We start from the raw sequence: 25,615 nt of genomic DNA, 5'->3' as shown, positions 1-25,615 counted from the left end.
AAATAGGAAATCTAAGCTAGAAGAGTAAACAGAAATGATGACCCCTTTGTGCACCCCCAATATATTTAGAAAGGAAATATAGGAAGGCAGCCAATTAAGACAGTAAAGAGGATAAACCAAGATAATCCAAGATCTTATTTCACTTGGCAAGTAACAAATCCCAATAGGCAGGATCTTTTTACTGACAAAACTTCCTAACAAAAGCTACAGTGAGATAAAACTACAAATTGGGATTTTCAAGAAGAAACAGAGCAGATGTGTCAACTGAGTTGCCGTAGAAGATAGTATGCAAGATCCACAACCATAATTCACGAGCTCCAGGGATTAGCCCGGCACTCCCGCCGGTCTCACTGCAGAAAACCTCATCTTAGCCTTCCTACGGGCATCCCTCAAACCAGCAGCACTTACGCATCAACAAGAATAAAACATAGCTCTAGACACAGCTTTCAGATTTTTACACCCAAGCAAAAGATACCAATTCATAAACTCAGGTACTTAAAAAAAAAAAACCAACAAAAAACCAAAAAAACCAAACTCATATGAAGCACTGAGATTGGCCACATCATATTTTACCTAAGTATGTTTATTTTAAGGCTGGGCATTTCACCATGTGTACTTTGCCAGCCAAGTTCAACAAAAGCGGATGCTTTCGAACTCTATTTCGCCACAAATGACAGAGCCAAATGGTCATCTTACCTCAAGAGTTCCTTTGGCAGAGTAAGCTGCATACGAGTACAGGAGGTCTTGACTATGAAGCATTTTGGTCTCTCTGTTGCATTGTTGTCCACTAGGATAAAAGCATTCACCGCTGTTTTTCAGAGTTACTGTGTTTGAAGAAGAGCCTGGTAGGTCAAGCAAAACGGAGTAATTTACCAGCCGGACATCTTCAAGGCCTTGGGAACTCCACTGAACCAGAATTTTCATTGCAATGTCTACATCATCCTCTCTAGGGAACTGTAACAAATCTCTGGAAAAAAATACACAAGTAAACACAGGTTTAGTTTATTTCCCACCAAGACACTTGTACCTTAGTATGCATCAGTCCATAATTTTATTCATAATGTGTCATCAAAAATGCAAAAAAATTTTTGCAAATAACTTCTTACCAATTATGACACAAAAGCAACCGCTTTTGAGAAATACAAATAAGAAAAAAAAAATCAAAGGAAACATATCCAATTTAAACAAAGAATGAAGAATCCTACAGAAATTATCACAGTAATTGTTTCAAAAATTCATCTCTCTGGTGCTGATCAAGTTTCTGATATAGCATCAATTTAACCAACCATCAAATATGAAGAACACAATCTGAAGTAACATTTCTGGGACTTCAGGGAGGGCATAATGCTGAAAATTAGTTGTAATTATATGTTTGGCTTAAATTCATCAAGGAAAGCAAATTTACCAAACAGAATGGAACCGTTCCACCAAATATTGTGCTAGCTGTCAGAAAGTTTTCCTCAATTTCCTACCTGTGCTGAAGGACTACCTGAGCCAGCTTGGCAAGCATACAACAGGAGCCTGGAAATTATTTTGGCAGTATCTACTAGATGGGCCAACTGAGACTTCAGATGGGTTGGTCTGGGCTTGTATCGCTGGGCTTGTACCACTGTTTAACACCTGCTACCAGATGGCCATAGGATGAAAATGGTGATGGCACTGAACGATCGACCCTCCACCCCAGCAAATGCCAAATAATACGAGGTTTAGAAAGTATTCTAAAGATAACTTTTGAGGAGAAACATGCTGAAGGGACAACTAAAGGCTTTCCCTACTTATGCAGGCAAGCGCTTAATGTAAGCAAAGCAGGGCAGAAATAAAAAAGCACCATTATTCAAATAGAAAGCACTATCCAAATGCAGTACAAAAAGTTCATGGAATATTTGCTGATTTTTGTGAGGATTTTCTTTTGGGTTTGGATTTTTTTTGTTTGTTTTTTTTGTTTTTTTTTTTCTTTTTCATCTGTGAAGCTCTCAGGACTGAGAAACAAGACAAAGGATCACAGAGGTATTGATTTCGAAGCACAGAGATACTGACACTGCCTGAAACTCTTGTTCACAACGCTCTCTTCACAAAAAGGCCAATTATATTTAGATGCTTTAGGGTCCTTAATAGAACCTTAAAAAACACCCTGGCTGTCTTGCATACATCAAAAGCAACGGCTGAATAATGCATAGCCTTTTTAAAACCATTATTGCAAACGATAGGTATTCGAGAATCCCACCAAGTGCTTTACAGGCACCCCCATGCTATCCAGAACGCAGCTGCGACGCTGCAGGCGGGATGCCCCCGGCTGAAGGTACCGGCACTGCTGCCATCGGGGTCTGCACTAACGCCAGGGAGAACTCCGCCAAGGAAACCTTATGACAGAAAGCAAGTACAAAGGCTCCCTTTTCCACCCCAACGAAACTATGTTGTGGTTCAACAGACCTTTAAAAAAAGAACATTTATTGCCTAGATAACATCAAAACCTTAAAAAGGCAAAAAGTGAAGTTATAACACCCATTATAGCCTAGAAATGGCTCAAAAACCGGTACGCTACATTCAAATGTCTAATGCCCATCATCATACTATATGGATGAAATAATTATTCCAACATCCAAAGGATTTTAAAACTATACAAAAATTCTCTGTTTAAAGAAATACGTTGTATCCCAGGCTGCATTGCAACAGCAAGGTTATTCGCATACAAAGTTCAAAATCTTTACAAGAACACTGGACTTACGTTGAAGACTTGAGAGATCCTGTCAGGAGGAATAACTGTCTTGCAGATTTAATCTTTTTAAATTATCTAAAATAAGTCTTCAAGCAGTCTACACAAAAGAGATGAGTTAATCCAATCTGTAGTATATTACAAGTTTCCAATTTCATCTCCTGTGCCCGCTAATGTAATGACATAAACTTGGGCACTGCAGAAATACAGAAAGTTGTTTGATTAACACAATCATTAACAGAATATCTGCATTTCCCTCAGGTGATGGAAACATTAATAGAATAAATAATTGAAAAAACTTATCTTGGGCCAGTAAGGTTATGGCAACAAGAAATATTCAGTTTCAATAAAAGGAATTGAGCATTACAAGAAGAAGATACAATAAGCAAATCGCTCCCTTAGTAATAGAAGCAAAGTTACTTTCCACTTCATAATTAAATAAGCATGTCTTTGAAACTTTTGTGACAACATATCTGATTAAGTTAAAGAAATGAGCACACTCGCTATTTATTCCATAATGTCTTTATAGCATGTTAAAATCAAATTGCAAATTATGAGCACACGTTATATGACAATAAATCAGCACATATTAGACTACTGTGATAAATCTTACATCATCAGCAAGATATTTTTTTTTTCCTTTCAGATTTCTTACAATCACAGACTTGCACTTGTCTTTGATATAATTCCGCTGACTGCATGGATTTAAAGTCAGAGGTAATTTAACTCATTTTTATTACATACTAGTTGGATAACAAGTATAACATGTAAAAATAGTATTTCCTAAACCCGACCAAATTCAGAAAAGGGTAAAGTTTGGCAGTTCGTCCTAGAAAAATCCCGATGCTTCACGTGCACTTCATAGTCCTTATCTACAAATTGTCAATTAACTTGCTGCCTAAAACTTCCAGGGCACTCAGGTTCATAGTAGTAAGATTCAAGCAGTGGAAAGAAACAGGCCCTCGGGATGACTGTGTTTCTCACTTTTGCAGCCAGCTGCATACTCAGTAGGAATCAATAGCAATGCGATTGCCAATTTTGATTTATAATACTGCCTTTAATAATGTCTGCCAAATTTTTGATTCCCTTACATTACAAAGACACTTTATTCAGCTACTCGTTCAGGTTCAGTCAATGGGAATAACGACAAAGTTAACGGGTACATCTCAGTTGCTTTAAATCTGCATTATTTATTGAAGTGGAGCCACCACAGACTTAAGATTTGGTCTCAAGTTAGAATCAATGTTAATAAATACAACAATAACAGTCTGAATAATCCTGTGCCTTTATCAGATGCTCTCAAAGAGATTTCCACAAGTTACTTGCCTTTACTTTCTAATATAGATCAGATATTGAACTAACGTACATCTGAACAGGACAACCTTGTTTGATGAGCATTCTGCTCCATCTCAAATACACTTGGCTCCTGAACTGAAAAACAGATGAAATTGCACTTTAAACTCAGAAAGCATTCCCTACTACTTCACTTGAATAAGGTAAAGTTTTCCCACTTTGATACGATGACAAGATCAAGAAAATGTTTATGAAGACAGTTTCTTAGATTTCCTGTGTAAACGAGAAGTCTAAGTCGTATTTTACTGCCTGATCAGCTGAATGCCCTGGCCAGCGAAGAGCAGCAGACCGTAACTGTTGAAGATTCAAAGTTCTAAAGCTAGGAAAATAATTTGAAATAAGACAAAGATACATCTGTAATAAAGCCAGGCTTTCTGCAGCTTCTGTAGCTTTAAAAGACCAGTCTTTAACAGACGATTATAAAAGATAAATGAACACACGCGCACACACGCACAAAATACAGAAATTTCATTTTCAAATTGGTAACCGTAGGGAACATGGAGCTGCAGCAGCTTAATGGAAAGTCATCTGCTATAACAGCACTTTTTTTTGACACAGCTTGCTAAAGAAGAGAACAAGGTATTGCAAATAAGCCAGCTGCTCATTGCTGGTGATACACTGGGACACTGTGGAACACCACTCAAAAGACTGAAAAATTACAATAGGTGACTAACAATCAAAAGATGGAATAATTCAACTGTATGACACAATTCCTTGTCAGACAATCCTGTTGAACTGCTACAAACCCCTTTCAAACAAATCTAAATCTGCAGTAGGATTCTACAGATTTGATCTTAAAAATCTACAGGGACAAAATTTTCCCTCAAATATGAAGAACTTCAAGTGTGGGCGTTGGGGGCCTTTTTTCTTTAAATGTCTGTACTGCAATGAGAGAGGGAAATTGCCTACACTTCATGGCCTTTAAAAAACAAAAATCTGAATTCCAGTTCTGCAGTTACAAGTTTACCTCATTTCCTTATTCCCCAATTTTGACTGTAAATTTTTACTCTTTGTTTTCTTACAGTTCACTGAAATTGCTGATAAAGCAATTATTGGAATTATAGGTAAGAACTAAGAACAAATACAATTTTGGAATTTTTATGGGCTGATTTTTCAGCTGAGTAGTTGTTTTCAAATTTTGGGAGTCACAATGAATTCACCAAACAACATTTTCTGTAAAGTTACATCAGATCAAAGTGTTATCTTGCCTAATACACTGTTTCCAACAGTAGCTGGTAGCAGATAAATCAAAAAAGAATGCAAGAAACGCGTCATATGGGGTTATTATATTTATAGACTTCCATGCATATGCCTTTTTTCCTGCCCACAAACTTTGTCCAGGCTGAGTTTTAAAAATGTTTACATATGTTCAGGATTTCAGAACTCATTTCAGTCCATTAAGAGCTGAGATGTGGCAGTTTCAGCAGTGCCGGGTGAGTGCACAGCACTTGCACAGACCAACTGCTCAGCATATGCGCAAGTATTTTTTGCAGTTGCAGACAGAGTATTTATTTGTATCCATCACATATAGTTTGTACACACAGGAAACTAAATGTGTTCAGGAAATACCACCTGCCCAAGCCACATCTGCTTAAATTTTCATTACATGTTCCTGTTCGTTAGGGTGCTCAACTGGCTGGTCTCCAACCTGCCCGCTCGGATCTCCCATGGTCTGAATTCACTGTCACAAATCTGCTGATTCCAAAATACATAAAAATCCCCGAAGTCCAAGAGAGAATAAATATTTATCAGGAGGTTGGAATATTTAAGAGAAACATCCTCATGCTGCGAACAGTTGACTACAGGCAGTTTAGTGCAGGACAGGATCCAGAGGCACTTGAGGCTCTTCAGGTTACATTGCAAGGCCTCCAGCAACTGCTCCAGAGAGCAGATCTGTGACACGTCCTTTGTCACATCTGCCATCACTCTCTAATACATTCCGGATGTTCTGGGCTTATTTTTAGCCCTGATACTAATTAATTTTGTGGCAGTCATGGCTCACAAGAAGCCTGGTACTGTGTTCATTCTTGTCACTGGACGACCGTAGTAATGACCAAAACTAACAGGTAAGTCTATTCAGATACGCTTCCTAAATCATAAACAAACAAAATAACACTGGCCTACAGCATGAAAGCAATGGAAAGCTCTGGTTAAACATAACATTTGGACACTAGGTATGGGTCAGCCGCTATGTGACATGATGCTGCTGCTTCTGTTTGCCTGGGTTTGGCCAGCCATTCTCATCACCCGCAGCAGCCTCTCCGTTGGAGGTGGACCTCTCATGGGAGGCAGGGCTTTTTGCCAGCCCAACGCTGTCATCCAGTTCTGCCTGATCGAAAAATTTAGACATGGCTCATCAGAACACAGTGATGAACGCATGGTCTGTCCTAATGACGGGAAAGCTAAAGCCCCGTTCATTCTTGGGTAACAACATATCGCTTTTGCTATCAAAGGTAGCATTTACAGATCTGCACCTGCGTATCTCTACGAATGCTACATAGCGCCTACAATATAGATATTGTGCTATTAACATAAAGCATATAGGAGTATGATTTATGACAGCTTTTACTTTTCACAGACACAGAATAAATGTAATTCATGAAACCATAAAAAATACGTAACATCAGGTAACAGAACACTGGCTCTAGATGTGGTTGCACAGTTCTCTAGCAGAAAAATGATTTTGAACTTTTTTTTTTTTTTATTTTAAACATTATGTGCTCTATGGCTTTTGGGTATTTTCGATAAAAAGAGCCTCGAGTCATCTATTTAGAAAATTATACCATGAGCAGGCACAAAAGTACTTTTAAACAAAACTTCATAGCATTTTTGTACTATGTTTAGGCCCACCCGGGTATTAGACTTTCACAGGGGTACCTGACCATATGTACCCTCTCCTTTCATAGTATAATTGCATGCACAACAGCTTCAGGCCAAACCTCTCATTTTCCTGAGAAGTTCTTTGTCATGGGATTGAAGAACACCCTCAGATCTCAGCCCATGCTGGCTTCCAAGCTTAACTATTTTGTACTTTTTTTTTCTTTTTTTTTTTTTTTCCCCCCACTACAGGGCTACCAAGCATATTCCTACTACCCACCGCATCAGACAGTCAAACGCCTTTTATATTTTTTAAATAAAACTAATGGGGATAGTTCAAATCTCACATGCCAACACCAGGATAGAAGCCAAACTTGCATTCAAGGCAGATGGTGGAAGGCATTGAAAAATTACTGATTCTCTCACTCTGTGATTCCACAGTTTATTGGAAAACAAGCAACTCATTGTTCCTCTACACTAAACATTGCAAAGTCACAAATTGGCCATAGGTGAGCTTTCTAAAGCTTTCTAAGAGATTTGGATGTCAGTTATGCTGGCATCTAGCCAGCATCCAAATCTTCCAAATGCTTCAGAACATCAGAATGCTGATATGAGTTCCACCAAGGGTCTATGAAATGATTGCCTAGAAGAGGGTAAAAACAGGGCAAGCACACAGAAAATCCCTCAACTACTCTAGAAGAGTATTTTTAAGCTTAGAAGAGTTTTGAAAGAAATCTATAGCTCTGAATAGCTGCGACTTCTTAGAGAGTATTCACCTTACTTTTCAGCAATAACATGCCATTCTAAACTGAAAAAGGGCTCTTTAAGATCTATTTGTTTAGTAAACAACAATTCTTCCAGTTATGCAATCTTTTGTTGTGGAAACAAACACGCATGGTGCAACCCGACGCCTTGCCTATTCTAGAATCAGAAACAACATAATAGTACTTTAAAATAGTATTAATGTAACAGTATGCTCTACAGTTCAGCCAAAGTTCAAGAGCTCATCACGTTTTAATGGTCTATTAATGGAAAACTACTGATTACATCTTATTACTGATGGAGAAGGAAAATTGTTGAAAACTTACTGAATGATGTAAGTGCAGCAACTGAAGCAGTCATACCACTTACAAGTTAATCTAACGAGTTAAACTCTGTCACAACACAGAGTATGCGTCCAGATCCTCCAATAAATCATCAGCTAACATTTGTAGAAATCACCTCAATGAATCCAAGGCATCCACGTTTTGAAAGGTAAATATCTGTCAACAAGCAACCCACCTACAAATACATTACGTTCAAAAAAAGAAGTTCAGTACATGTTCACCATGTAGAAATTATGTGAGTCTATCTCTGTTCTAAATTCTTTTCCTCTGATTTTCAGTAATTCCTGATATAAGTCACAATTTCAGAAGGAACTGTCGGTAGAAATTGCATCCCAGCACAAGGAAGGTTCTTATTTCACTCTTCTGTGTATGGTCTTCTAAAGCAACATAGTGAATACTCTCAGTATTTCATGAATCAGCAGCATCTGCAAGTGCCAGTCATAAAAATCCCTCATCTAAGGTCCAAAAAATGTTGCATATGTACACTAGCATTTGAGTCCAGAAATTGCTGGGCAAAGAACTGAAGGGCTTAGTTAACTCAGATCCTTTGCAAGTCAGCCAAAAAGACTTCGAACATATGCAAAATATGTTATCTGGGTTGTAAATTTGATAGAAACTGTTTTGAATACATCAGACTTTCAAAAATAAAGACCTTCTTAAAACAATTTTTATTTGCAGTATGGAAAACGGATGGTAAAAGATCAACATTACCACAGAACTTTATGAATTAATTGGCTTATCAACAGAGCACAAAAGTACAGTAAAATGCATTGGCCAAAGCGAAGGTTGTTTAAACATGTTTAATTTGCAATAGACTATAAGCATGTGTAATCAGCTCAAGTTCTGCTGTCATGCAATAACTTGTTAAATTACTGCTTTTTGATCACTTACAATCATGCAGGCAAAATCTGAAAGGCAGTTGACTTTGATATTAAACCAGATGCCCAAGAAATGAAAACCACAAAACTGTGGAAGTTTTTGAAAATGTTTAGGATAAGCAAATAACTCAAGGGCAGACAGGTAGGTAATGACAGAGCTAGGAACAGAAACCAGATTGCCTGATTCACACTCGTGGGTTTCAGTTATCAAAGCACCTTACACTTTATTTAAAATCATCCTTAATCTTTTTTTTTTTTAAAGCACTCGCTTTTCTGTGACATACACCTTGCTTAATTATCCAGTGTAGAGACAGGTGAGAATGTAATTTAGCATTTCTCCCCCGTCATTCTGGAAACACATAAAAAAAACCCAATGGTAATCACTATTCATTTTCAGCATAGTTAATGAACCACAGAAACCTTCATATGGAGAACGACAGCTCCAGACTCTCAACTGGGCTATTTTTCAAAATCCCAAAGACTGTTAATTCCAGATGGAGAAGAAAGAAGAGATACCTTTTACATTGTATACTTCAGCGCAAAAAGACGACATTGCCAGGACTCATCGTTCTTTTGGTTACAAGAGGGTTTAGGTAAAAGGCTCTTCTTTTAGGAAAGCAAGCAAATCTTGCTGCTTCTTAACACTGAGCGCTCAAGTCTTTAAATACTTACAACAAACAGGACTGATCTACTCCTTCATACATTTCTTGTTTTTAATAAACTGTTTTCAGCAGACGAACTGTCTGTAAAAAAAGTTCTTTCAAAATGTATACAGAATGGAGATATCTACAGAAGAACCGTGGGGTTTGGTTTTTTTTTTTTCATTAAACAATCTCTTGTTTGCAAGAGGATCTCTCAAAATGATGCCATTTTCTTTCAAAATCCCTAAGACCACCACAACTATTTTTCTTGTTAACTTCCACGGTTGCCAAGTTTCAGTCACAAGAGGCAGGTTTTCCTCTATGGTATACAGAATTGTGCGTATGTGTGTAACATCACAATCTAGATCTTTGCACAATTCCATCGAAAGTATTTTAAATAACCTTGTAATATGCCTGAAGATACAATAGTGCTCTGTGTCACTTAACCTGAACTTTTATTTTGGATATACAAGGATATCTTAGCCTCTGTTTTAAATACAGCACAGGGAATGTAATTTTCTTCAAAGTTTATAGGTCTAATCGTTTACAAAGGGATTTACTACTATTTTCTCCTAATGCAAGAAAAGAACCAGGTCCCAAGCTCCAAACAACTGTGCCCTGCATTTTCCAACAGGTTACAATGCCGAGGGCAATGCATGCTGCAGCTGAAGGAGGACAGTAAAAAGACAATCCCCCACCTTGAAAGTGTTTGCATATAACCCTGCATTCAGACAGAGCACTGACCCAGCAAAACTGCACAATGATATAATCTTCTTTTCTTCCCAGACCACAGGGAATATGTCAGTGTCTCAATAAAATGTGACCAGCTGCATAATCAAGTCCAAGTGGTACCTTTTACTGTCGGAGACAATTACATTTACTTACAGCAAGAGACCATTTCTGTATGTATGTGAATAGATAGCAGTGGATGTTTCACTAACACTTTTCTATACAGAAAATCTACCGATCAAAAAAAACCACCTTGAAACCTTGCTTTTTATATAGAAAAATCCGCTGATTAAAAAAAAAAACCAACCCAACCTCAATACTGCCCAACTGGCAGTATTTTATTCCTTTCGATTGCCAATCATTAGGTTACACTACAAACCAAAAAGCAATTAGATTGAACGCCGGGTGTTATTCTGATGGCACTGGACATCTTTATTTGGACTGTACGATTTAACTTTTGACTAATATCCCAGTTCCCAAAGGACAATGAGGGATTTAGAGGGCACGCTAACCCAAAATCCTAGAAAAACTTCACAATGCTTAGAAAAGCTACCTGTTATTTGAAAATTTAGGATTATTTGGAATTAGATAAATCCCCAAATAAATGTTTGATTTTTAAAATTTAAAAGAAGGTAAAACCTTCATTTTACCCTCACGAATCTCAAGAAGTTAACCCTATATACAGGAAAGCCTAAGATAGCCACAAGATGATGCCACGCAGTCTTTCTGCTACTAGTCTCCTTTCCTTACCAGTATATGTTAACTTACCAGTGCAATCCCAATGGAACTGGAGATATTTCTAGCTGATACGTCAGCTCGGATGTTTTGCGAAAATATTTGAAAGTGCAGTCAGGTGTATTAGTTAAAATGAAAACTGCGGATTAAAAGAAAAATGGGAGAAAGGATACAACACCATTTCTACGTACTTATGCAAGGAAAATGTTATCATGAACGTCATAGCACATGGCTTAGTTCAGATAACCTCCATCTCACTGGCTGAACTGCATTTCAGCTGAATTTGTTTTTATCTGAAAATACTGACATCTTTGAACTGACCCTTCAGTTCTAATATACAACTGAGGAAATCAACACTGATAACAAAAACAACGTCCTGAAGTTATTTATGCTGTGCCGCAAATCAAATTGCTTGTGGACATACAAAAAGCTCTCTTCAAAGGAGCAAGCATACAACCGTATAAAGAGAGGCTTGGGAGGAGACCACAGGAGATCATTCGGTTCAAGGCAGGCTCAGCTCACCCGACTGCCACTCCAGGCAGATGTTTTCCTGCCCTGTTCCAAATATAGAAACTCCTCGTCTGTCCTAAATAATCACCCTACGTACTGCTGCATTTGAGCACACTTAATTTTCTCCTTCCCACCACTGATGTTGAGAACAGACCGATCTTTTTCTCTTTGCAACAGTTTTTTTACATGCTTGAGGACTGCTCTTATGGCCTTCCCTCATCTGATCTTGTCTTAAGCCAAATGCCAGTCTTTTCATCTGTTTCCTCAGAGCTCCTGCTCCTGAAAGCTGATTGCCCTCCCCGATCTCTTCTGACCCTCTTCCAGTATGTCCCCACCCCTCCTGAAACTGAGTTCCAACAAGTGGACACTGTGAATATGCCACTTGCACTGGAAATGAATGATCAGTATCCAATTATTGCTTGCCTCCAAAGTCAATTATTACTCCTCTGCTGTCCTTTATTCCGATTTCACCTCCATACCTCTCCAGTAAGTTCACCAAGTCCTTTAGCTCTGTTGACCTCAGAAGCCTCCTCATTTCATCACTCATTTGCTGCAAGAAAGAATGGTCCTGAACACATCTTTACGTACTGTATAAAACAGGTCAGATTTTCAAAGTGCTGAGAATCCACTCTTAAGAATGGATTCCCCCTGCCCCCTCCCCCCCAAAAAACCCCCAGAGCTCTCACATAAAAAACTAAGCTTAAGTGCAAGACTTCCAGAGTTGTTGTGCAGCCTGCCTCATGCCAGACTTCATCGCACACCGGTGTGTGCAAGACAGCAACCTGGCCTGGCCAGAGCTGGGTCTTCGCATTGAAGCGAGTCCTCCCAAAAGATAAAGTGGGCTCTGACTCAAAGAGTAAATTTTACAAGGGTTATAACTACGATGATAAACTTTTTAAAGCAGGCAGAATTCAAAGGATTTGCTTGCTCAGTTCTAAGCCTCTGCCAGTCTCAAGTCTGGAGCTGCTTTGAGATTTGGCTTCCAAAGTCATCACTCTGTTTGCAGTGAGAAGTTTGCTCTTAGTCCAGCAAATTTGCAGTCAGTCTTTCTCTGTTGCAACCATCTGCACAGTCCACTTCAGGTCCAAACAAAAAAGTCCTTTCTGTCACTTCTAAGGTTGATCTACCCGCTTCACCTCCTCTCAGCAGGCTCTGTGCCACAAGATCCAAACCAGTTGCTCTATAAAGCCCACACATCTCCAGTAAAGTGCATCCTCAAGGTGCACGTTGCGACAGAGGGCAAAACATAGGTGTCACAGCGCAGAGTCTTCTAAAAAAGTCACAGGAAAGGGACCTTACCCACTCTGCTCCACCTCCTTTTACACTTTTGGGTATACAACATTCTCTCCTTTCACCTTGCAAGCCCAAAAGTGGAGCTTGCTCCCCCCAAAGCAATCTATTTACCCATATTTTCTTGCCTGTTCTAGACTTCTCTCGGACTTCTGGCCCTTCTTTATCCGAAAATAAAATAAACCACACAGAGCGTCCCGGGAACAGTGGGTGGTGGCTTCATGGAGTAATACTTAAAAGGTCTAATTCATTTTCAGCCTGTCTCACGACCTAACTAAAATTTCAAAGCCCATTTTTAAGCGAATAAAGCACAAATAAAAGACAAAAACAACAGCAATATGCAGATGTTCAGGAATTGGAATCAAGGCTGAAAAATGCCCCCTAGTATTCAACTTACTTTAATGTGCAATCACCTGAATTGCTTACTGCAAGTACAAATGGGCTATTGTAGTACAGCGATGTTTCAAACCGAAGGCCAGAGGGGGGTGGCTGTTGCTAGGCAGTAAAGAGGAAAGTGCTCTATTCCAAAGCTGCAGTATCAATTAAATCTTTAGGAAAAAAAAAATAAAAAGCAGAATCATTACATATCAATAGTAAATTTTAGTGCATTTTCTTGTCTCTCTTCCTGCAAAGATATTATGAGTCTGAGTCTGTTCTTAATGTGGTGTTAAGGAAGCTACAGACAGACACGAGGACACAAAACAGGATTCAGAAATTCAGCAGCGGAGACGCTTTTCACTGGGTATGCACGTACAGATCACGGTCACGTTATCTACACTGCAGAAAATAAAAATATTGGCATGGTCATCCTGCACTGCTTCTTCCATCTATTATGAAGACAAAGTCATCTATTAAACTATCTACTAGCTGGAGGAATTCTGGGAGGCAGATGGTCCATTTGTTACTAACATGACGTGAATACTTGTATTCTTGGTAAGCTACCTACGTGGATTATGCAGACACAACATTTCATCAAGTTCCTTAAAAATCTATGACATTAACGCATATGACACATTCGCTGACACGTAAAAAGGGTAAATATCAAAATGGAAAAACTAATAAGGGGTTGGAAGTCTAAATATATTTAATCGAGCTGAACCATACGCAGCAGCTTCAGATTTTTTTAATCAGGGGAGAAAGAAAAAGTAAAACCACAGCTTTAGCAGTGTAGCTACAGTCAAAAACGTATAAACAGACAAAAAAGTAAAAATTGACAATTGTAACTATACCTGAAGCAATAGCCACTAAAACACAGGTATCTGTAAAGTCTGTTTTTTGGGGAAACTAAAGATAAATTGAATTGAATTTTACTGGAATTCTTCAGAAAACAAATCTACCTTACTTAGTAAATATGGGAACACAGTAACAGTTTCACTGCAGTCTAACGTGGATTGCGCCCATTCAACTTCTTCCTCCACCCACACCCAAATGGTTCAGATTAACAGCCCGTATTGCTGCGTACTCACTGATGCTTTCACTGCGGACAGAATTCTGCCAAAAAGAGAAGAACACGACAGTGAAAGACTCAACAATTCATGTGCATTTATTCCTCAGAGCCACACATCTTAATAGCAAGTTACAGATTTTGCATGCATCTATTTTAATAAAATGATTTAAATTATACAAGTGCAAATCCATACGTAGACATGATTTTAAAGTAGTTCTGTTTAATGAGAAATCCTTGGAGGCTTTTACTTCTCTCCACCTTCTGCTGGCTGAAAGCATGCCCGCAAGCAGTTTCCGTAACTCCGCTGCCACAAAGCAGTAACACATCACCTCAGCGCAAACTGCAAGCTCTCCCCCAACCCCAATTAAAACTATATCCAAGTAAGCTCCTTTCAAACCAACATATATACACCTAAATTTAGATCAACTCCTTCAATTTCTTCCAGGGCAGAGACAGGGCAACTAGGATAGCATTTATTGACTTCTGAATTTTGGTTAGATGCTTAATCAAGTTACTTTTAATTAAAACTTCCCTTTAAGTACAAGCGACAATTACTATGAGACCTGAGCAATTCAGGACATGTTAGGAAGGCAAAAGGAGTAGGGAAACTACATTACTGTGAGCCTTGCTGCTGAAGAAAATAATGATCCGGAAATGCATGCAATATTGAGTGAAACAAATTGTGGATTTTATTCAATCTGATCGCCAATTAAAAGAAATATCACATGTGGTTAAGCTTAGAAATTCACTTTATCCAAAATCATTGTAACAGAACACAAGGGAAGATGCTAAGCATATTTTCAGTGAAGTTAATAGTTTTGTCAACAAAATACACTATTAGCTGTGATATTTATGTAAGCAATATCTTCCAAAGTGCCTACAGGATTTAGGAAAGCAAAAAGACTTAAGCTTCTATTTTGAATTGCATGTGGGAGCATCTTTTCTATATACTGTTTTAAATAGCAAATTTCCTTAGCTAATGGCAGTAACGCTATGTAAATGCAGAGTCTTGGTATACATACAGCGAGAGCAAAAAGGCTACAGTCACCCAAATACGTGCCAGTCAGTGTGAATTAAGATAAAGTCCTTAAAACCAGTTATTTTAAAGAGAAAACTCTTTGCTTTATCTTTCTCGGTGAACTCCATACTGTCAAAACCATCAAGTCCTGCCTATACCTCCTCTTCTTTCTGAGGTTTTGCGATTTGCTTTGATTTGGAGTTGTGTGTTGGGGGGGTATCACCTCATGTCACATACTTTTTTTACCATTCTTTGTCAGAGTTTTTCTACCACCTCTCCTCACTATCCTCCTCTTCCCACTATGAACTGTCCTTTGGTAACCTCAGTCTTTGATGGCTTCACATCTGCTCCGTACCACATTTCACCCCAAAACGTCCCTTGTCAACTCCAGCCCACTATTCCACTGTAACATATTGCTCTGTATACTAAGCTGATAGGATCAAAAAACAAATAACATAACGTATTTGAGCCTTGGGACTGAAAAATGACTGGTGAAGCAAACAGACCTTGAGTGGAGAAAGAAAGAATTCAACTTGACAGGGGAGCTGGACCACATACGCCTTCCCCAGCCCTTTGTCCTGCACATCATGACAGAAAGAGGAAATACTCCAGAAGTATAGGCTTATAAAAATAATCTACTTGGCAATATCCAGATGGTGAGTGGGGAGAGGAATAGCCTAGCTTGTTGGAAGTGTTTTGCCACCTTCAACTCAGGTTTTAAAATTTTAGTTAAAAGTGATGTCACCTGAGGTGACAGTTCGCTCTCCAGGCTCACAAAAGGCACAAATTCTTATAAAAATGGGTGAAATATTTTTCCAACTTGATAATTAGGTTCTAAATTTTATTTGACAATATTACTCATACACTTCATGACTAATACACCATCCCTCTTTTGGAGGAACAAAAAAAGCAGCTTATTTGAGAGGTTTGGTTTTTTGGTTGGGTTTTTTTGGGGGGGGGGGATCATTATGAGAAGATTTTGTACAACTCCGATATCCAGAGGCAGATGTGAACATTTACAGAGTTGAGAAATGGGAAATGAGAATAATCTTGCTCTGCATTATCTTATCTTTGGCCAATATATGAGGATATGCAGTTTAATGATACATTTATATGAAGACAACAATAGCTTTATAGTTTACTGTATAGTACGTTGCTAGGATGCATTTCTCGAATCTTCAACAAAATTACCCTCTCTAGGTATATATTTAGTATATCTATCAGCAATTGGAAAACACAGATTAATCGAATTGCCTCCAGCCAAGACTTCATTTTTTTTTAATGGATGGTTAACATTAGAATCCCAGATCCATATTTAGACATATAAAAACCTGAATTAAAAATGATGAGCACTGAAAATTAGGTCACATATGTAGGAGTTTTATTAAAGCGCTAAGTAGCTGGTTTAGAAGCCTATTTCCTCCTCGGTTATAAAATCTTCCTGTGGAAGACTGGCAAGTCAGCAACATCGTGTGTTTCTGAGGACAAGATGTGTCATACCTTTCAGTACCCCAACGGTTTATCCTCTTCCACTCGCTCAGGCCTCAGCCCTAAGTCTCAAGAGACATACCAAATGCTCTGCCTTCAAATACGCTGCTACCTTATCAGTACTAGAAATTCACCCAATAACCTCATGCATCTCCAGCTGCAGCTGTTTCCACTAAAGGGATTATTGTCCCAAGCCCTCCCCTACCCCTTTGCCCTCCACCTGAAAATTACTGTTTGTTCAGCTCTGTTGATGGAACAAGGAACCTGCCTCAATCAAAATAGGCTGGGTTTATCTACACATTTTAAACACTATATATTTGTTAATCCAGCTCATCAACTAGCTAGCAAAGTATTTTTCTGTAGCAAATCCTCTCTATAAGATTAATTAAAATCTTTTAACAAGCCACCGTCCCACACAAGCCCACTTCCAGCATTTCTCTAGCACCCACAGTAGGCACCAGCTATTCTGTTTCCTGAAATGAAATCACCACATCAAAATCTTCTAGCTGAATGGGCCTGACCTTTTAAAAGGTGTGCTATTAATAAGATAAAATAAACTGCAGGACTCCAGCAACCAGGTAAAAAACTCAGTAAGTAGCCAGGAGATGACATGAAATGAGACCAAGTGGTCTCTACTTAATGAAGTAGACTATCTCCTACAACTAAAGCAGTTTTCAATAACCAACATAAGCTTTTACAATACAAAGATACATCTGTGTTGGTGAATGAATAGAAAAAAGCACAGTTAAAAGACATTCGAAGGCACATTGTTTCTATCCGTTCATATTACCAGAACAATGATGCATGAAAAAAACGATTGTTAATATACAGGTTTCCACATGCTGCTAAATTAAGAATAAACCCCAAACCAGATGAACTGTCAGAGAAAAATACCTACTTTTCTTCCTATAAAAGTGCAGGTCTCTTACACAAACACGTCATTTGAAAGCAAATTTTAACAATTGCATTTTCTTTGTTCAAACGTCAGATAGATATATAGAATATATATAAAACTATAGGCACAACTGGTAAGCCATGCACACATGTGTGCCAGATTGAATGTGTGCATGCATGTGCACGCAGCATGAATTGCTGTGACTGGAAGAAGCCTGACAACTGCTTAATCTGCAGCTGTTATTTTCTAATTTAAGGTTGATTGCAGAAACACCAGAAGATTTCGATGCAACTCCAGATGACAGCAAGCAAACAAGATGTTTGGAACACAACCTGCTTTCTCTACCCTCGGACACTTCTAGCTACAGTTCAACTTGTCTCCTGCCAGATGAAGCATGAATCCCAGGAGACACAGTTACAATGGGCTGCTCCTTCCATCGGGCAGTGTCATTCACCAAAGCCTGGGAGAAAGCCCCACAACAGCTTTCAGCTGTTGTTAGTTCCCATTTCCAAAAGGGAAAAACACACATTAGGCTGTCCTGCTGGGTAAACATATTCACCTGTTTCTCTGGCTCTCTTTGTAAAATGCCCCTTTAACTCTGCAGGGTCACAGCTGCCAAAAACGTAAGATTGAAAGGGAGAAAAATAGACATTTTGTTACGAACTAAAAGTTTAAGTAAACAAAAGCAACACCTGTTTTTCCCATTTGCAAAGATTAGCCTTCCTCGAGTATTTGGATTTTAAAATGCTGAAGACCTGTATTTTCCAAGACACAGAGAAACTACCAAGCCTACTGGTGGTAGTTTATGACTCCTTAGTATCTTCTGGAAATAAGACGATTACAGGAGCATTTTCAGAGCTACAAAAAAAAATTCCACTATCCAACTAAGTAAAAAATTTAATGTAAGCTTCTAGAGATAAAAAAATTACAGGACCACCTCACATACACTGAACTCTGTCCATTTGGGTTAATTACGGAGCACAGCTGCGCCCTTGTATTCAAGCCCAGAAAGTTATGGTACCACACAAAGGGTAAAGTTTAAATTAATCAAAGCCTTTCTACGTACTATTTTCATATTCATCAGTTACACAATGTGACACTCATTAAAAAATCCTATCAAATGTCGGCACATACAGAAAGCATTATTTGCAGTATGCTTCAAAAACCTTCTAATGCCAAAACCAACTGTAATTCTCTCTTGCACTACTCCTAGGAAGCGCTCATTTCAGACACCTGTTTCTATCAGAAAATACATTTGTAAACCATTATTGTAGAAAATTCTTTTGAGCAACCAAACCAATATTTTGCCCACCCTCCAAAAACAGGTGGACCGATGATGTACAAAGTATTTTCTTCTAATAGCCTCCCTCAGTAGCTAAGTACTGAATTTTTATACATCTTCCCTGTATAACTGAAAACATAAAAATGACACACCCGGAACCGAAGAAGTCACTTACATAAAAAGCTTTAAAAAGCCTGAAATAGATGGATGAACATAATCTGATAACCCACCTCTAAGCAAGTATTTCCAATTATTACAGCTCCGATTATCAAATAATTCCTGCTAAGCATAGCATTAGAAACATTATTAAAATTAATAGTTGCAGTTGTCAGCTGATGAATGCATAATAAATATGGCATCATACATATGATCAGAAGGAGACAATATTTAATGAGTTATTTTTGAGAGTGGGAGACTGCCAGTAACACATGAATTTTAACATTGTCATTTTTTCAATCTCCTAACACAGGCACACTCAGGAAGAAGTACTAACTGAAAAATTCAGAGGGTTTTGGGATTCTTGACTGTATCAATGCTATTATTACTCACAATACCCAGAAAATGTTTGGCACATCCCCAGAAAAGGTCCAGTCAGTGCTTCAAACCTATAAAATACAGCTTAAAGCGATTTTATAAACACAAGCTGGAGCACAGGAGCAAAAGCGCAAGACACAACGAGCTGCCAAGATACCATTGTCTATTAAACAACTCTCATTTTAGGCACATCAGTGTAATGTGGCAAACTATTGGCAAGATTTTCACAGAATAAAATTGCCGCTACTAAGACAAGCAAATAGTACTTGAAATGTCACGCATGGTTCACAGTGGAGCCTTTCCGCCCAGCCTTATTCTCCAATTCCTACAGAAATGCCTACAGCAACAAATAAAAAGTTTCTAGCCATGCAAATATGTTTTGCATTTTATCTCACGTCTTGGCTCCTGGAATATTGTGATGTCAGATTTTCAGCTTTTATTAAAAAATATTTTAGTTTTCAGGATTACAAAGGAGAATGTGACAGAAATGACCCAAGGAACACTCAGCAGTCAGATACCAAATAAAAAAAAAAGTATTCCTATTTAATAGAATTACTTTCATTGCTTGAGCAAGTAACAACAGATAGAAGGTGAAACATATTGCCACGTGGCGTTGGCAATTCTGCATCATGCGATATTAAAAAAAAATGAAGGTAGTGAGACAGTCACACAGAGGAACGGCGGTCTCACGCTTCTTTGATCTGATGCTTAGCAAGCTGCCGTGGCATGACCCAACCTTCCCTGCCCTGCCAATGCAGGGCAGGTTTGGGGCCACCACTGCAGGGCCCGGGCAGAAATGTCACTCGCTGCCGGCCAGCTCTGCTGCCTTTCGGGTCCCTTTTCTTGCGGAAGCCTGGTGGCAGCTCAGAGGATTCGGCAAGCACAGACCCACTAGAAGATATTCAATACACGTGGGGTTTGGGACTCCGCCAGGAATGGCTGCGCTCCTCTAGTCTAGGCACGCAATCACAGTTAAAGTAAATAAAAGCAGTATATGGAATAGAAATGCCCTCCACCTCACGCTCGCTGGATAGCTGCTGCATGCTACACCATAAGATCTATGTTTCTGTAAAGAGGTGGAGAAAACCAGAGAGGTCTGGAGTATTGTGAACACTGAGCCAAACCCCGCTTCGATTTACACTGATAAGAGGAAAAGGACATAATAAGATATGTATAAGCCCTGCTCATTTCCTATAATATAAAGAAAATTATTCTAAACAACAAGAAGGCTATTCTAGAAGAACCCCAGGCTAACAATTTAATTTCTGACTGCAGAGATATTACCTTGTTAAATCAACAGTCAGTGAAAGGCTTTTACTTTTTCCTGTAAATGTGTTCCTAATCCTCTCCTTTTCCACTGTAATCCTGCCACCAGATGGAGGGCATATCGTTTGGCACTCGCAGGGGAAAGAACAAGCAAAGCCACAACCCCACGTACGGATTTCAACTTGTTCCAAACAAATAAATATAGTTTAAAGTTACTGTCTGCACTTAAACTGAAGGGAGTATTCGGCATAGCAGCGTAAGGAAACAGCAAGCAGTCCCTTACGCGCCATTACTGGTGAAAAAGACATACAGTAATGGTTTTAAGAGGAATAAAGTCATTCATTTGAAACCATGCCGAGAATATAGCAGTAATTTATGTAGTTACCTGTTACATTCTTTAGACTATAAGATGATATCCAGCCAACGCCATTTAAAAGAATAAATCTTGTATTTCCTTCTTGAAACAGTGAGCGACTGAAGGAGAGTATAGTTTTGTTGTAAGCACTGTATACACTGCGAATAAATTTACTATAGAAAAAAGGGAAAACAATTCAACTCTTCAACCATCTGCTATAGTGTCACCCTGCTAATTTAAGACACAGTCGAGCAATTTTGATGAATGCAGAAATTTTATCAACTTCAGTGAGAACTCTGAAAACTCAGCTGAACATAGGAGTGAGAAAACTCCTATTTACGTGTGGAAACCTCCCCTCTATTCCTTATTCACCCAGTCCTCTGGCACTGAATACGGATGTTTTCTTCTCCTGTTGCTTCTGACAGATTAAGCAATTCCAGAGTTGTCCATAATTAATTTTGGCATGAAAGTAACTACCCTTGCACAATCTGGAAGACAAATGAAATGTCAGACAAAGGCACCCCAGAGTAATTTGTTTCTTGCCTTATCTACAAGAAACAGGTCTAATTTTTAACAGGTGTGATAGGACGGCACAAGACAGTGCCTCACCACTAGACACTTAATAAGTGTAAACATAAAAGAAATACTTTAAGTACTAAGTAAAGGGTAGGGAGAAAAATAAAAATGGATTAGTAAACCAAAACAACCTGACCCACCCTCCCAAATCCCAGAGACTCCTTAGGTGAGCATCACATATCCGAACCACTCAGTAGGTTTAAGATCTGCAAGGACGCAGCCAAGGAAATCCTCGTGATAAGGGAGCAGGAGATGAACAGCCACCCGGGACCTGCGAGGCATCCTCACGCACTCCATAAATTCAACTAGGTACCTGGAATGCAGGTGTCACATATAGCACTGTCCCATATGGCTCCGCCTCGGAGCTCAAACTATCAAACTAGCTCCAGAGCTGGTGGAACAATCCGAAGCAACTCAGGATCAGACGAATATAGGACGAAGACGATTGTTTTGTTCCTCTAACCATCACGACACAATAACGCCCGCTAAGGATACAACCAGCCCGGGTACCTCTTGCTTTTGAAAAGGTAACAGAGCCTCGACAGAGATCCCACAGTCAAGGTTAAGCAGCAGGGATGTCCAGCAGAGACACAGCGCGATGTGCAACGGGGGTGACCAAAAGGCCCGGCCCTTGTCTCCCTTCCCCGGACAGCAAGGTGGCAGGAGAACAAAAAGCCACCAACAGTGACAAAGCCACACAGGCGCAGGCTGGGCTCCCGGGATGTCACCAGAGGATTACCAGACATACACTTTGCTGTGATAGGTGGGATGTTGTTCATTAACACTAAAAGTACAAAGCTGTCAACCCCAAGCCCGTCTTTCTTGTTTACTTCACCTCTCCCCTATCATCTTAAATCCTGCTGTTCTCTCGCTTTTCTCAACTCAAGATTACTTTTGGTCATCTTATCAGTCTCCTCCAGACTGATAGTTTCAAAAGCAGATATATCCTCGATGCATGTGTCTGACAGGTTTGGCCTCACTTTTTATGACACCTGCGCTGACAGCACGTCACAACCACAGATACATACAACTGCATCTGAAGGCCCCTGTGGACTCTGTAACCACAAAAAGTTTTCTTACTTTTATACGAAGATTTCCATCATGACCTTTCCAAGTGATACTAGTTATCAATCTAGCAAATCTTAATAGGGTCAGAAAACGCTAGTGAATCAGTCCAGATCCAAGAGGTGGGCAAAAGTCTTCATTTCAGTGAATAACCGAAATGGCAATATCAACTGAGTATTATTGAAAAGACACGTTACCCTTTTTCATCTCCAAAATGCAAATTTTGAAAATTTCCATCAGTTTTTCCCTGAGCTGAAAAATAAGGGCAAACTATTGTTTTCCCTCATCCTCAAAATCAGTTGGAAATCAAGGTCGATCACATCAAAGCTCTTACACATACAGCCCTTATTCTTGGACTCAGTGAAATGAGCGTCTTCTATCTGACACTATGGCAAAGTCCAGACTCTTAACTTCAAATCCCAGGAGATGGAAGGGGAACTGAACAATCAACACTTGTTCTGACTTTAACTGCTATGAGTTCCAATTCTCCTCCATCCAAATTCTGCCCCTACTTCAAATATAACAAGCACTCATTTAAATTCAGTATCACCTGAACACAAATGGCCTCAGGAAGAAAAAAAACCAAAACCAAACCCAACATTTAATTCACAAAGTCTACGAAAAATGTTAACAATTACTCCAGAGTATCCAAAGAGATATCTAAGAATTTAAGATATCAGTATGTCACCAAAAATGTATAAAAAGCATAGCCGTCTTAATTCAGTGCAAACTGACTTTCATTGCCCAGGAAGTTCACAAAACCATCCACCAGATGCAAGTCAATCAAGAAGTAGGAGAGGGGAAAAAAAAAAAAAATCTACCAAAAACCTCCTGGAGACTAAAATTTCGTCCAGAGAAAAGCAAGACATGTTACCTGGAATAAACAATTTCAGAGAATTTTGATAGAGGCTGTAATTTTCTAGGGCTGCCAATCTGATACGTTCAATATCACTGATTAGATATTGAAAAACAAAATGAAAATAAGCATACTACAAACAAATAATTTATTAAAACTAATACCAGAAGAAAATAATAAACTTATATACATACACAAAGACATTATGATTAAAATTGGAAGGGGGGATGCAACAACCTACCTAGGTTTTATCAATACCATGTTAAGTTCAAATTTCCATATATGCAATGACAGTGTATCAACTGATTATTATTCTGTGTTTTACTGATAATTTTCCAAGGTATTCACCTGAACGCAGCTGATTCATTAAACTAAGTGGGGTTTTTGGTTTGGTTTTTTTAATCAATAATGTCAATACTACTAAAGGCAGGAAAAGGAGAGAAAAGATTTCTGCATTTCAGATTTACTGATTACCAAAGGCAGTTTAGCAATTACATTATCAGCTACAAAATAAAATAAAATCCCTCTGAAATCCATAAAAACCTAATGTATATCAATAAAAGTAAACAGTTTACAAGAAAATTTCAAAATAACGTATAAAGGTTGCTTCTGTCAGTCTCTTGGAATTTGCGTGTGCAAGCAAATATGTGAAAAATGACGTTCGCCCTAAATATGGATGCTGTTATACACTGAACATTCTCTATTTTTCAATAAAAAGTTTTGCACCTTTACGCACCACGTGCCATCATACACATTTTGATAACGCAATCCAGTTTTGGACAGAATGAATAGGACTTCTACCGCTGACCTCCCTAACTCGGAAGCAGGCAACTCTTCCCAGTGTTCCACTGCATGAGCAGAATATGTAATAAATAACCTCTCATCTTCTTTTTAAGTAATCTGTTTGAATTTAAGCTGTAGCCATATTTAAAAAGTATATGAAGACATATTTGTCGTCTTTTTAAAATCGGCAGTAATAAACTAATCACCACAAATTTAAAAGGGAACAGCTACTTATTAAAGGAATAGCATGGTACAAGTCAGTGATAAAGTTTGTTTTATTAAATAATGTTCTTCATTAAATTATGATTCTACATGATCTGCAATTCAAGCTTCATTTGCAAAAGTAGAGGAAAAGGGCTACACTAGCATCATTAATAAAGCCTGAAATAACTAAGCTCTGGAAATAAATACTTGCAAGAGCTATCTGGATTAGATCTTTAAAGAAACCTGCCACTAGCATTAGGGTACGCCAGGAGGAACTCGCTGCTTCACCTGCTGCCGCTGCTGGAAGTGGGAGTCTCTGCAGGCACCCAACACTAACACCCCTGCCCAGGAATGCAAAAGCTTATATGCACGTTTTCCTCGAGCAATCAGTATTGTTATTGGCTACGTATTTCACCTTCTTCCCAGGTTAAGTATGTCTTGATTTTAGAGTGACATTAAAATCATTTCTAACTGTCATTGCAGACACATCTCAAATCTTACTGCTTCCAACAACACCCAGACTGCACGTAAGTTTGGCTTTGTCTCTGGAAAAATTCAACAAAAATAAAAAGTCTTGGTCATTTAAAAAAATATACTGGATTATACAAGTGGCAAAACTTCCTTATGACAGGAGACCAAAACTTTTCTTTGAAGGAAGCATCTCCAAGGCTTCCTGTAACGTCGTTACGTGCTACTGCAAATGGCGCAAAGGCCACTTCAAGGTGCTACTCGCTCAAGAGCTGTCACATCTGCCACCACAAGAGGCTGTATGCTCTTCCCACTCTCCACCCAATTGAACTCCTCTCTTATGCAGAATTATCACAAAAATGATGGATGAAAGCTGCTTTTTTTTTCCCTTTAATAAAAATATTGTGAAGAGTAGCTAGGCAACATTTAGGAAAGAACGATGCATTTAGATGGTTAATGAAAATATGCATTTGCCTTACAAAAAGTAAATTTTTTTGCAGAAGAGTCAGAAACACTTTACCTCAAGGCATAATACAACCATTAACTGAGCCATAATTATTGACTGTGAATTCTTACAGTATGCTCTGATGCATTTGGCATTGGCAT

The 25,615-nt window shown here is 38.7% G+C and overlaps 1 protein-coding gene across 1 annotated transcript in view; it reads right to left on the bottom strand.

Moving 5' to 3' along the window:
* NAALADL2 (N-acetylated alpha-linked acidic dipeptidase-like 2) overlaps positions 1-25,615 on the bottom strand; it is a 285,980-nt gene that overhangs the window by 237,048 nt on the left and 23,317 nt on the right. Inside the window, exon 2 of the mRNA XM_010572907.1 lies at positions 697-967. Coding sequence (XP_010571209.1) covers positions 697-967 — 271 coding nt within the window. The remainder of the gene's footprint in view (positions 1-696; positions 968-25,615) is intronic.

The sequence above is a fragment of the Haliaeetus leucocephalus genome, unplaced genomic scaffold (genome assembly GCF_000737465.1).
Source record: "Haliaeetus leucocephalus isolate CR32 unplaced genomic scaffold, Haliaeetus_leucocephalus-4.0 Scaffold362, whole genome shotgun sequence".
In the NCBI taxonomy this organism is placed as follows: Eukaryota; Metazoa; Chordata; class Aves; order Accipitriformes; family Accipitridae; genus Haliaeetus; species Haliaeetus leucocephalus.
This window is presented reverse-complemented; position numbering and strand designations above follow the sequence as displayed.